General features: G+C 41.1%; 1 protein-coding gene across 1 annotated transcript in view; it reads right to left on the bottom strand.

Moving 5' to 3' along the window:
• Nucleotides 1-13143, bottom strand: part of LOC126263106 (uncharacterized) — a 40848-nt gene extending 27705 nt beyond the window's left edge. Inside the window, exon 1 of the mRNA XM_049960111.1 lies at nt 13056-13143. Within this exon, the coding sequence (XP_049816068.1) occupies nt 13056-13061 (6 nt within the window). The 5' untranslated portion in view covers nt 13062-13143. The remainder of the gene's footprint in view (nt 1-13055) is intronic.
• Between the last annotated feature and the right edge of the window lie 2023 nt (nt 13144-15166).

Genomic DNA, 15166 nt, shown 5'->3' with positions numbered 1-15166 from the left:
CCCTGTTTGGTCCCCTCCCCCAAATCAACCAACCAACCATTCTCCGGTGGATGTTTTAACACTTCTACTTAATTATTATCTACTCGTGGGTAAGGTAACCCTCAAAACTTTGAAGACAGATGAACTGACTTATCAAAAGTGCATGTCGTCTGATTTTATCTAAATTCATACGTAGAAGGTTAAAACGAAATTTTTCTCCACATAACTGAAATATTCGTACATTGCCTGGATCTTTATGAACTGTGTGGTTTACAGTGAAAGTGATCGGTTCCAGTTTTTAAACATTTATTCTGCCGTTCGTAACAGCTGATCAAATCCATCATGACACATTGCAAAGAGGCCGAGTTGTACAGTATGTCTTCGTAAAAAACTGACTGGTTCACAAATCAAGAAACCTACTTTTTCACAACTTTAAATCTTAGTGAAATAATATTCAAGTAACTAACACAGGTTACACTTCGAAATATCAGCTCAAAACTGTCAGTCCCAGCAGCCTCGCTGCTTCCCTATTTATATATTCTAAATAATGGATGGTCACTTGGACCATTATTACTTAATAATGACAACATATTTTTAATCGTATTTACAATTAAAAGTTCCAAAGCTAAGATGTTCTGATTACACAGAATAATACGTCTAAAATTACAGAATTGAATAATATGTGACATTTATAACGTAAAAATGTTTTTAAATGTGAAAATTCCATCTAAATATGAGGACAATAATGAACTTAACAAAATTAATTAATACACGCTAATTACACAACGACTCACATTCATAACAATAACTGAAGCTAAGAGGGTAAAATGAAACAGGTTTTGATTGACAGAATTTGTAACAGATGCCTAGAATTTTATAATTAGGCGTATATCTGGTTACAACAATACGAGTTTAATTAATAAAGTCATTAAGACGGAATGTTCTTTACAGCTTTCATCCTAAATTTACGTTCTAGAATATGTGCCATCATTTGCAAGTGACAGAATAACTTCTTGAATGAGTAAACTACATTCGCAAAAGTCCAATTATTTGAATAATTACAGTTGGTGATTAATACCATTTTCACTAATTCAACTCTTTACCATTACTACAATGAAAGCCACAGTTTGTTAAAATACATCGTCGTTTGTTTTATTTTGCAATAGTGTCTGCTAATTAGTCTCCAATTTAGTGTCCTTTTTATGAAATTCACGAATCACCATAATACCAATCATTTTAAAGTGAGGTATTGTACTGCACGATGTCAGGGAATCGAAGTTTTCATTGAGACTTTGTATATTAGGTACATTACAATGTCTACCGGTGTTTGTCCTTCGGCAGCCACGTAAAGAATAACAGCACGATCCTCCTCTCTGGACGCATTTGGTCATAAAGTCGCCATAGTTCACTTTTCCACATTTATTGCACACACTTCTAAAAGACACGAATGCCACACTAATCCCTTGCCTACATGACGATGCTTATATACCAGTATCGAGGTCGTGCTGCGTTGCGTGCACCCTGTAGCAACACCCTCAACGGATACTTTTTGATCGCTCGTTATAGTTTCGTTTTTCACTCAGCATTCTGCGAACTTTATTTGTACTGACTCCATCTATGACTGGGGATTTTTCGAACAGACGGTCGTAACGAATTTGAAATTACCTAACCAATAAATAAATAAAGTTTTAAAAAATAGAGTTGCATCTGCCAAATGACGGTCGTTGACCTAAACCACACATACAATTGAAACTGTCATCAGAAACGGCAACTTTTATCCCAGTGAAAACTGTATCAATGTCGCTACAGTAGTTATTGAGAATAAGCTCGAAATTTAGCGCGGACTTCAATGCGAGATGCTTAAAATAGTTTCCACAACGAAACTTTGTCTCGAGACCTGGCAGAAAACTCAAAGATATTCTGCTCGTATGTAAAGTATGCTAGCGGCAAGACACAATCAATGCCTTCTCTGCGCAATAGCAATGGAGATACTATGAAATCTTCACGGGTAATCAGCCGAGTGGCGTCGTCTTCTAGTCGCAACGTTTCAATGGACTGCGTATCCATCATATTTTCCTGAAGATGATGGATACGCATTCCATTGAAAATTTGCGACTAGAAGACAACGCCACTCGGTTGATTACCCGTGAAGATTTCATAGCTGAAATACGCCGAGAAAGCCTGTGATCGCATATAATGGAGATACTATCGAAGACAGTGCTGCCAAAGCAGAGTTACTAAATATAGCCTTCCGAAATTCCTTCACCAAAGAAGACGAAGTAAATATTCCAGAATTCGAGTCAAGAACAGTTTCCAACATCAGTAGCTTAGATTTAGATATCCTCGGAAGAGTGAAGCAACTTAAATCATTTAATAAAAGCAAGTCTTCCGGTCCAGACTGCATACCAATTACAATCCTGTCAGAGTATGCTGATGCAATAGTTCCATACTTGACAATCATATACAACAGCTCGCTCGACGAAAGATCCGTACACAAAGACTGGAAAGGTGCACACGTCACAGGAATGTTCAGAAAAGGTGGTAGGAGTAATCCACCAATTTAGAGGCCCACATCATTTACATCGACATGCATTAGGATTTTTAACATATATTGTGTTCGAACGTTATGAATTACCTAGAATAGAACGGTCTATTGACACAGTCAACTCGGATTTAGAAAACATCGTTCGTGTGAAAGACAAGTATCCCTTTACTCACACGAAGTGTTGAGTGTTGGCGACAAGGGACTTCAAATTCATTCCGCAATCGATGTTGATGTGGCATTCTCAACACCGACGTTTTTGAGATTCCCGATTCTCGCGCAATTTGGCTGCTACTGATGTGCAGCTAAAACACCTACTTGGGCATCATCATTTGTTGCAGGTCATGGTTGACGTTTCAGATGTGGCTGAACACTTCCTGTTTCCTTAATAACGTAACTATCCGGCGAATGGTCCGGACACTTGGATGATGTCGTCCAGGATACCGAGCACCATACATAGCACACGCCCGTTGGGCATTTTGATCACAATAGCCATACCTCAACACGATATCGATCTTTACCGCAATTGGTAAACGGTCTATTTTAACACGGGTAATGTATCACGAAGCAAATACCGTCCGCACTGGTGGAATGTTACGTGATACCACTTACTTATACGTTTGTGACTATTACAGCGCCATCTATCACAAAGCGAAAAAAGTGGTCCAAGTAAAACATTCATATTTCCTTACGTACTACACGAATATGTAATAAAAAATGGGGGTTCCTATTTTAAAAAAACGCAGTTGATATCCGTTTGACCTATGGCAGCACCGGTCGGTGTGGCCGAGCGGTTCTAGGCGTTTCAGTCTGGAACGACGTACCGCTCCTGTCGCAGGTTCGAATCCTGCCTCAGGCATGGATGTGTGTGATGTCCTTAGGTTAGTCAGGTTTAAGTAGTTCTACGTTCTAGGGCACTGATGACCTCAGATGTTAAGTCCCATAGTGCTCAGAGCTATTTGAACCATCAAGCCAACCTATGGCAGCGCGATAGGGGCCAAATATAGCGCCATCTGGTTTCCCCCTTGAAGCTAGACGAGTTTCGTTCTTTGTGGTTTTTTCGTTTGATCCTTATTTCGTGAGATATTTGGCCCGGTCACTATCAATGGACCACCCTGTATAAACGATTTAGCAGACAATCTGAGCAGTCCTCTTAGGTTATTTGCAGATGATGCTGTCGTTTATCGTCTAGTAAAGTCATCAAAAGATCAAAACAAATTGCAAAACGGTTTAGAAAAGATATGAGTATGGTACGAAAATTGGCAATTGTCCCTAAATAATGAAAAATATGAGGTCATCCACATGAGTTCTAAAAAGAATTCGTTTAAATTTCGGCCACACGATAAATCAGTTAAATCTAAAGACCGCAAATTAAACTAAATACTTGGGAATTACAAATGCGAACGATTTAAATTGGAAATAACACATAGAAAGTGTTGTGGGGAAGGCTAACCAAAGACTGGTTTATATTGGCAGGACGCGTAGAAAATGTAGCAGATCTACTAAGGAGACTGTCTACACTGCGCTTGTCCGTCCTCTTTTAGAATACTGCTGAGGGGTGTGGGATCCTTACCAGATAGGATTAACGGAGTACATCGCGAAAGTTCAGAGAAGAGCAGCACATTTTGTATTATAGCGAAATAGGGGAGAGAGTGTTACTGACATGATACAGGGTTTGGGATGGCCACCATTAAAACAAGGATATTTTTCGTTGCAGAGGAATCTTCTCACGAAATTTCAATCTCCAACTTTCTCCTCCGAATGCAAAAATATTATGCTGACGCCGACCTACATAGGGAAATCAGATCTCGCATGGGAAGATATAGGTGTTCTTTTTCTCCGCTCGCTATTCGAGATTGGATTAACAGAAAATTATTGAGAAGGTGGTTCGATGAACCCTCTGCTAGGCACTTAAGTGTGATTTACGGAGTATTCTTGTAGATGTAGATGTAACTTGAACACACAGGCAGGAACCTCTGGAGGAGACTTCAATTTATAATACGTGTAGATATTTCAATGAGTGACCTAATCTCTTTTTCCAGTAGGTCTAACTGGAAGCAGTAGTTTAAGATGATCTCGTTGCCTGGATCTCAAACAGATTTAATTGTAAACTTCTTTAAGACTAATGTACTATCACCAGAAGATGTAACTGGCAATGCTAAATATTTTAAAATTTTAGAACTGAAAGTAGATGACAAGATTTCTTTTAAGTACCGCACTTAGGATCAAATGTACAAACAATTACAACTAAATAAAAATACAAGTAAAAAAATTACGAAATTAAAGCACTAAATAAGATTCAGTAGCCTGCATATAGTATTAGTCATGGCAATTTCTTCACCTTAGAACGTAGTTCGAGGACGGCTAGCTTAATCATCGAACAATGGAATCAGCGAATTAGGCGGGACGTTTTAGCTTCAGTCCCAGATACTTAAATAATTTTGCTACACACATCGTTCGATCATCACATGACAAACTAAACATGTGGTATACAATGTGGTCAGGAACAGTCTGAAAAGCTTGTAAGGGTGTTGCAGGGCAGGCTGTGCTAAGAAATAACTGTCAAGAAAAAAATTCGATACGTTGCACCGTTTCTGAGTTAAATAGCACTGAAGTCAGCCAATCAGGCCGTTGCGCACGCAAGGTCAATCGGCCCGACAGATGCATTTAGTGTCAGGTGTTCTCATAGTACGAGACTCGGCTTCGGTCCTTACTACCGTCCCACGTCCAATTTTTGTATCGCTCTCTTGTTCGGTTTTAGGAATTCAAACGAAGAACACATTTAGCAACACCGTCTCTCTATACGATCAACAACTTCGGTTAACGTGTGATCTATGTAATTTGTGTTATCATACCCTACATTTGCCGCTGAAGAAACGCTTCTTAGTTTTTGCGCAAGCGTCTGAAGATCGCATTAATGATCGTACAGATGAAGAGATGAACTATAGGCCCAAATATTTAAGAACGAAAACAAATACAGTTCGGAAGTAATGTGGAATGAGGTTAAAACATTCATCCTACACAGAAAACAAATGAAAGGCGGAAACAGTGCTTTCCAGTAGAAACGTTTGAAGTTGGAGGAAAATTACTAAAAAAGGAAATTGTAAAATAACTTACAGATAATTTGTGAACAACAAAAATCAGCCAAAACTAGATATTCGACTTCAGGTACGGCGATAGACAAGACATGAGAAACTATAGCTCAGTCAGCCTCTTTTCCGTAATGTACAAAGGACTCACTAAAATCATTACCGGTCGCATGCAAAAAGCATGAATTTTTAAGCAAGTAAAGAAACAAACTGGTATTAGAAGTGGATTTAGCATCAGCGACCATTTTCATGTCGTGAATGAAGGTAGGCTATAGAACGTATGAATGAATATGACTCATCACTTCTCCTTGGATTCATCGATTTTGAGAAACCATTTGATTTAATCTGAACGAAACCTGTGCTGATGGTCCTTTAGAAACATGGCACTGATTCAACTGATTTTAGTATATTGCAGAATGCACACATAAAAAAAAGTTATGCATCACCCCGGTTCCCAGAACTCCTGAAGATAGACGTTGACTGTGGATTTTGTATCACAGACACAGTTCCTTTGACTGTTCAGAGATGTCACTAAACCCGCCCAAAGACGTAAACAACCATGCATGAGCAGCGCCTATTAGACGGAGGGGGTCCGACAGTCGATCAGTTCCAGTCCTTCCACCAGGAAGGAGGTACACGGCTCGTGTTGTCTGTAGTTCAACAATGCCTAGACAGTCAATACGGCGGTTCGATCGCGTCTGCATTGTTACTTTGTGCCAGGAAGGGCTCTCAACACGGGAAGTGTCCAGGCGTGTCGGAATGAACCAAAGCGATATTGTTCGGACGTGGAGGAAATACAGAAAGACAGGAACTGTCGATGACATGCCTTGCTCAGGCCGCCCAAGGGCTACTACTGCAGTGGATGACCGCTACCTACGGATTATGGCTCGGAGGAACTCTGAGAGCAACGCCACCATGTTGAATAATGCTTTTCGTGCAGTCGCAGGACGTCGTGTTACGACTCAAACTGTGCTCTATAGGCTGCATGATGCGCAACTTCACTCATGACGTCCATGGCGAGGTCCATCTTTGCAACCGTGACACCATGCAGCGCGGTACAGATGGGCCAAACAAAGTGACGAATGGACTGCTCAGGATTGGCATCACGTTCTCTTCAACGATTAGTGTGTGGTTTTCATGAGCAATAAAAAGGGCGGAAATGATGTTTATGTTGATCTCTATTCCAATTTTCTGTGCAGGTTCCGGAACTCTCGGACCAGAGGTTGGGTTGGGTTGTTTTGGGGGAGGAGACCAGACAGCGAGGTCATTGGTCTCATCGGATTAGGAAAGGAAGTCGGCAGTGCCCTTTCGAAGGAGCCATGCCGGCATTTGCCTGGAGCGATTTAGGAAATTACGAAAACCTAAATCAGGATGGCCGGACACGGGATTGAACCGTCGTCCTCCCGAATGCGAATCCAGTGTGCTAGCCACTGCGGGAAGAGAGGTGATCACAAACTTTTTTTTGATGTGTATATATAAGTCAGTCGTACAAGTCGCGCTGGACATCATCAGCAAAGTAATAAAATCAGAAATTAAAGTAGATTTTATCTCAGCAAAGCTGTTATCAGCAGCGCTAGAGGAAGATTTCAGACACCTGAACTGGAAAGAAGGAGGAATACATTTTGATGTGGTATACTTGAACCACGTTTCTTTTGCCGATGACACTGAACAACGTCAACAATCAACGGAAGCACGTATTAGAGCATGTCGGAAATTATAAATAAGAATAAAATAATGTCCGAGACCCATCTAATAGAAAATTGTGCTAATTAACAGTGATCAGGTAACCAATTGACGAATGTTTGTTTGTTAGTGCATTTAAAGAAAATGGACTGATGGTCAAGAAAAGATATAAACAGAAAATAATAATTGGGTAGGAGCGCTTTTGGTAAAAGAAATAATGTTTTTAAAACTAAGCTTATGATATCTCTGAAACGGTAAGTTTATGATCATTGTATGATATATGGTATAACTTATAGCACCGAGGCATGGATTTTCTGTGCGAAAACCAGTCAAACATTGATTATTGCTCAGGAAGCAATGAAGTTGTACAAGTTGGGAATTACTAGGAGAGGTAGACAAGCAAATGAATGTATCAAAGAAGGTGTAATTATGACTGCAGTGGGAAATAAACGGTGCTGGGCTGAACATTACATCTACATCTACACCATACACCGCAAGCCACCTAATGGCGTATGGTGGAGGGTACTTTCGGTACCACTATTTGATCCCTCGAACCCTGTTCCACTCGCGAATAGTGCGTGGGAAGAATTATTGTGGATAAGCTAGACGAAGATCTACTTCGAGCGTATGAAAGAATAAAGCGCTTTGTTGTGTGACAAGAGTAAAGAAACACCGAGAAGACAATAGATGGGTAGAAAGAATTGGACATTATGGAAGAACTATATGGATGCGTGTAACTAAAGAACTGAATGCACGGAAAAGTCTGAGGGAAGCGTTTGTCCAGAAATGAGCGTCAAATACTAGTAATTATTGCTATTGCTGATGATGATGAACAAAATGATATCCTCCCTTACAACGAGCATGGATTCGAAAACATCGGTCATGTGAAACTCGAATACCGCTATTCACGTGACGTCCTGAAAGCCATGTATTAAGGTTGACAGGTGCAAGAACCACTGACTTACGAAAAGCATAGCGCATCAGTTCTTATTAATGAAAATACGATCATATGAGCTATGAAACGAAATTTGTGGCGGCGTTGAGGCTTTCATGGCAGGAAGGGTACAGCGTGCTATTTTGGCTGGTCATCGACAGATGTAGCAGTAACTTTAGGTGCCACAGAGAAGTGTGATTGGATCCTGGCTGTTCATATTTCGTGTGAATCTGTGTATTAATGATTAGCAGACAATATCAACAGTAATCCCAGACTTTTCGTAGATGATGCAGTCATCTATAATGAAGTACTGTTTGAAAAAGCTGCATAAATATTCAGTCGGGTCTTGACAAGATTTCAAAGGGTAGATAGACAACCCTCTTTAAACGTTCATAAGTGTAAATTTATGCTTTTAACAGAACAAAATAACATAGCATCCTATGACAAAAATACGAAGAGCAGAGCCACACCTGTAATTAGTCAATTGATACAAAGACTTTGTGTAGCTATTTGCAGAAATATGAAATTGAGTGACACACAAGGATAATTATAGGCAAATGAGATGGTAGACTTCTATTCATAGGTAGTAAGCTGGGAAAATGCAATGTCTACAAAGGTGACTTCTTACGAAAGATTCATGAGACCCGTCCTAGAACAATGGTCAAGCGTACGTAACCGTACCGTGTATGACTTACAGGGGATACTGAACGTACAAAAAAGACGGCACGAGTGGCGAAAGGTTTGATTTGAGTCACGGGAGAATGTCTCTGAAGTGCTGAAAAATATGAGTTGGCATTTGCTTGAAGACAGACCCACAATTATCCTGCTAAAGCCTACTTACAATGTTTCAAGAATCAGTACGAAGCGGGAAACTTAGCAATACAGTTCAACCCTTAACTTATCGCTCACGCAGGGACCGCGATGACAAGTTCAGAGTTATAATAGCACGCACAGAGCCATTTTAGCAACCTTTCTTCCAGTTCTTCCTATGCGACTGGAACCGGAAGAAGCCCTATTAAGCAGTACAATGGGAAGCACGATGCACTTCACCGTCACTTTGCAGAGTAGATACAGAAATGATTGGCTTGCAGCCCCTCACGATAGGAATTTTGTTAAATAGCCTGTTAACTGATTTGTTGGACGTTGTTATGATACTTCGATGAAACGATCCATAAAACCTGCATCAAGAATACACTTACAAGGGAATGATCCAATTCTATTTCTCGTAACATCCACTGTAATTTTTTATACAGGAAGAATACACCGAACGGAAGACAATTTTAGCTCCTAAGACGCACAGCAATCATTTAAAAAATGTTAAAAATTGCCAAATTTGTAGCTCGCCAAGCGGTTGGAGAATTGCACACGCTTACCGGAACTTGCGCAACAAAGCGGACACGTGTCCTTGGTTGACCGCGCATGGGTAAACAGCTCTTCAGCTTTCGTGGATGTTTTCTTTGAAACAACTGTCCGCAGTTAACTGCTCACTCAAATTTGCAACTCATTTATATCCATAATAATTATCATTTGATTTTGCCATAGCGTAAGTGTTAAGAATGGAAAGAAAACTGAATTAATAGTCATTGTACGTACAACTTTATGTTAAGCAGTGTGCAAAAAATCTCACTGTGAACTGTATAAACGGAAGAAAAACTTAACGAAATAATAAATATGCACCACAATGAAACTCGCAAAACTATGAAAGAAAAACTATCCGTAAAATATACTGCACAGTGTAGCCACGAAGTCCCGTTAATCCCTATCAATAAGAGACACAAACCCCTAAACTTGAACAAATGACAGTAAGAACAGTTCTTTTGATGACTTTTTTGTGATATGAACATGTAGAGCTGCACGTGAGAGGCAATGCACCGTCACCGATGGAGATCTATCAGACTGGGCACTCGGAATGACAATTAAAATGAACGTTGGTGGCTTCGAGTCTTCTTCGACCTAGTTAAGCAGATTCAAGAACTCAAACAGTACGGGCAGTCACAAAACAACGAAGTTTACTTCAGATGGAAGTGTAGAGAAGATGTCATTAGTTCATAGCTGACGCGGAGGCGAAGCTTGCTGTTATCCGCAAATCTGCTGTGTTTAACGACGATCAGTCAGGTTTCTTGAAAAGACTGCGAGCAGACAGCACTTTACCATTTCGAGGCGAAAAAGGATAGAGTCTGCTGTGTAATCGATTAGTGCCACGACACATTCATATACAACAATGACAGTGACAAGTATGAGGTGATCATTATTACTTTACATCGGTACAACTTATGAATTTATTTTCAGTACGCTCGGTATGCAACTCAATAAGCAGAGCAACGGCCACGACCATTTCTGACTCCACCGCAATTTTGTCTAAATAAAACTAATAATTATCCTGATGTGCCTGAAAGCATTAATATTTCTTTTTTCAGGTGTGCCTTGTGTAAAGAAAATATTTATTTTCGTTATTCCAATGACACTATGCTTTACTGTGACGACTTTGGGGAATTCGAAAGCAAAGTTCTATGTACTGACTTGGCAAAAAATCCTAAGAAATTTTGGCCTTATGTCAAAGCGGAAGGTGGATTAGAACATAATGTCCAGACACTCTGTGACCAAAATGGTACTGAAACAGAGGATGACAGACTAAAAACCGAAATACTAAATGTCTTTTTCCAAAGCTGTTTCACAGAGGAAGACTGCACTGTAGTTCCTTCTCTAGATTGTCGCATAGATGACAAAATGGTAGATATCGAAATAGGTGACAGAGGGATAGAAAAACAATTAAAATCGTACAAAAGAGGAAAGGCCGCTGGACCTGATGGGATACCAGTTCGATTTTACACAGAGTACGCGAAGGAACTTGCCCCCCTTCTTGCAGCGGTGTACCGTAGGTCTCTAGAAGAGCGTAGCGTTCCAAAAGATTGGGAAAGGGCACGGGTCATCCCCATTTTCAAGAAGGGACGTCGAACAGATGTGCAGAACTATAGACCTATATCTCTAACGTCGATCAGTTGTAGAATTTTGGAACACGTATTATGTTCGAGTATAATGACTTTTCTGGAGACTAGAAATCTACTCTATAGGAATCAGCATGGGTTTCGAAAAAGACGATCGTGTGAAACCCAGCTCGCGCTATTCGTCCACGAGACTCAGAGGGCCATAGACACGGATTCCGAGGTAGATGCCGTGTTTCTTGACTTCCAGAAGGCGTTTGAAGCAGTTCCCCACAGTCATTTAATAAACAAAGTAAGAGCATATGGACTATCAGACCAATTGTGTGATTGGATTGAAGAGTTCCTAGATAACAGAACGCATCATGTCATTCTCAATGGAGAGAAGTCTTCCGAAGTAAGAGCGATTTCAGGTGTGCCGCAGGGGAGTGTCATAGGACCGTTGCTATTCACAATATACATAACCTTGTAGATAACATCGGAAGTTCGCTGAGGCTTTTTGCGTATGATGCTGTAATATATCGAGAGGTTGTAACAATGGAAAATTGTACTGAAATGTAACGTATTGACACATGATGCAGGGAATGGCAATTGAATCTCAATGTAGACAAGTGTAATGTGCTGCGAATACATAGAAATAAAGATCCTTTATCATTTAGCTACAATATAGCAAGTCAGCAACTGGAAGCAGTTAATTCCATAAATTATCTGGGAGTAGGCATTAGGAGTGATTTAAAATGGAATGATCATATAAAGTTGGTCGTCGGTAAAGCAGATGCCAGACTGAGATTCATTGGAGGAATCCTAAGGAAATGCACTCCGAAAACAAAGGAAGTAGGTTACAGTACACTTGTTCGCCCACTGCTTGAATACTACTCACTGGTGTGGGTTCCGTACCAGAGGGGGTTGATAGAAGAGAGAGAGAAGATCTAACGGAGAGCAGCGCGCTTCCTTACAGGATTATTTAGCAATCGCGAAAGCGTTACGGAGATGATAGATAATCTCCAGTGGAAGACTGCAGGAGAGACGCTCAGTAGCTCGGTACGGGCTTTTGTTGAAGTTTCGAGAACATACCTTCACCGAGGAGTCAAGCAGTATATTGCTCCCTCCTACGTATACCTCGCGAAGAGACCATGAGGATAAAATCAGAGAGATTAGAGCCCACACAGAGGCATACCGACAATCTTTATTTCCACGAACTATACGAGACTGGAATAGAAGGGAGAACCGATAGAGCTAGTCAAAGTACCCTCCGCCACACACCGTCAGCTGGCTTGCGGATTATGGATGTAGATGTACCAGAAACTGTTTCATTGTTAGTGAAATATACGTAATTCAAAAATTACTTAAGATCTGTGCTGCAGGAGTTGTGATAAAATGATGTATGTGTAAGAAATGTTTCATTTAAAAAAAGTAGTCACGATTGATGGAAGTTGTCTGTAATGTAACATCAAACACTGCCTTTTTTATTTTCCTCTGTTAGTCTCCTGTTGATACAAACCGCCACTTGCTCAAAAAATTTATGATACGTGACATTTTTTGCACGGCTTAGGTGCTTCAAATCCACTTGTGTCACTGCTGGTATTAGCACGACGCGGCGCTATGCTCTCTTGTCACGGCCGATCGCGCGCTAGCTAGGAAGCGCTGCAACAAAAACGGGTAACTTCAACAATTAAAAAAAAATACTAGCAGTGCTTCTTAGCAATTCTGGGCAGTGCATTTCTTTCGTTGTAATATTCCTGCATAAAAAATTTCGGGGTGGGATTCGACATGTCGGACTGGACGCGAAAGGCAGTAGGAACCAAGGAAGCGTTGCCTTCAGGAGCTGACCTGCAGAGTAGAGTGCCAGCAAATGGTTTCTCTGGCACGGAGCCCAGCGCGTACGCTACCTTCATCGTGTGTGCTGTCCGCGGCGCGGCGACGGGCGTCGGGCGTGTAGTCTGGTGTGCGGTGCGTCCCGTAGCGCCCTGGCGGACTGCGATCGCCGTCTGCGGCGCCGCGCCAACCGGCGTCGCCTTTCCCCGCGGCGCGACGCCGTGCGCTGCCTACAAGCGGCGTCTTTTGCGTCGCTGCCCGCTTTCACGCGTCTGCCCTTCCGCCACTTCCTTTCTGTAAACTGCGCTGTGGACAGCCGACTGGCACGCGAGCTCGAGCCCGCTTCTATATCTGCTACCGCCGACGCTCAGTAGCACGCGCCACGCAGTGAGCTATTTGACTTCCAAAGGAGTTTCCAGACGAGGAAGAGCAGTCGGTAATTGAAATTATAACCAGTACGCGATTACCGAGACTAATGGTGCCATTTGTAAACAGACACGGCTATTATGAAGACTGAAATTTTATGAATTACGAAGGGAAGGGGATAGGAAACACCCAGACTGTAAGTAGGCTGTTTAGGTTTTTATGTTGGTAACGCCACGTAGCGCTCTGTATGAAAATCACTGACTGTGCTGTGTGCAGTCTGTGGCTGGTTTACATTGTTGGAGTATTTGCTATTGTATTGTTGGGCAGTTGGATGTGAACAGCGCGTAGCATTGCGCAGTTGGAGGTGAGCCGCCAGCAGTGGTGGATGTGGGGAGAGAGATGGCAGAATTTTGTGAGCGGACGATCTGGACGTGTGTCCATCAGAAGGAGTAAATTTGTAATACTATATATATATATATATATATATATATATATATATATATATATATATATATATATATATATATGACTTTTCAAGCCAATGGCACCACGGCATCTCTTGCTGCAATTGTCACAAGTGTATCTGGCTGCTAAGCCAGGAGCAGTGGTAGCATTGCGAAGCTTTTTCTGCCTTAATCCGTCTAACAAGCTTTCATCATGCTTCGACATTCCAGATGATATATCATCACGCCACTCTGGTCTCATGCTAGCCCGTGCCTCCCATCTGTTTGTGTCGATTCTAAAGCTCTCCATATCGCGTTTACAGGAGTCGTTGAACCTCAATACAGGACGTCCTACAGGTCTTATGACTTTTGAATATTATTAAAGTAAATACATTGTTTGTTCTCTATCAAAATCTTTCATTTGCTAACTATGCCTATCAGTAGTTAGTGCCTTCAGTAGTTAGAATCTTTTATTTAGCTGGCAGTATTGGCGCTCGCTGTATTGCAGTAGTTTGAGTAACTAAGATTTTTGTGAGGTAAGTGATTCATGAAAGGTATAGGTTATTGTTAGTCAGGGCCATTGTTTTGTAGGGGTTACTGAAAGTCAGATTGCGTTGCGCTAAAAATATTGTGTGTCAGTTTAGTGTTGATCAGAATAAGTAAAGAGAGAACTGTCTGAGTACGTTCAGTTCTGCTCAGCTGTTTGAAAATCAGATAATGTAAGAGGCTTATCAGCACAGTATTTCACTAATTTTTCTAAGGGGATGTTTCAAGACTTTAGAAGAGCTGCCGGAAATAATACAAATAGAGCATTTTCTTCATGTGGCGTACCACAGTTTTGATTTTGTTTAAGGACAGTGACATGGTTCCACTCGGCTGTTGCTTAATTAACGAGTATTTCCTTCGTTATGTTTCGCACGACTGGCCTATTCCAACCTTACAGGCCATTTTCAAGAGCTGTCTACTAATGCATAGATTACAAACGCAGAGAATTTGTGTTTGGCTTGGTTAGAGGCAAAGTATTTTAAGTAGGACAGCTTAAGGTTACTGAACTACCGTCTCCGCTGTTCGTAATCGGAGGTATTACGACGAGCTGTCAGTATCTGTAACTACTAATTTTTAGGCTGTCCTACTTAAAATACACCCTAAGACAAAAAAAAAAGACGGATCACGAAGGAATTATCCGAATGGGACGGAAATCGGTAGCTCTTATGTACCGGGTGATCAAAAAGTCAGTATAAATTTGAAAACTGAATAAATCACGGACTACGGTAGATAGAGAGGTACAAATTGACACACATGCTTGGAATGACTTGGGGTTTTATTAGAAACAAAAAAAAATACAAACGTTCATGAAATGTCCGACAGATGGCGCT

Source organism: Schistocerca nitens, chromosome 6 (assembly GCF_023898315.1).
Source record: "Schistocerca nitens isolate TAMUIC-IGC-003100 chromosome 6, iqSchNite1.1, whole genome shotgun sequence".
Lineage (NCBI taxonomy): Eukaryota > Metazoa > Arthropoda > Insecta > Orthoptera > Acrididae > Schistocerca > Schistocerca nitens.
This window is presented reverse-complemented; position numbering and strand designations above follow the sequence as displayed.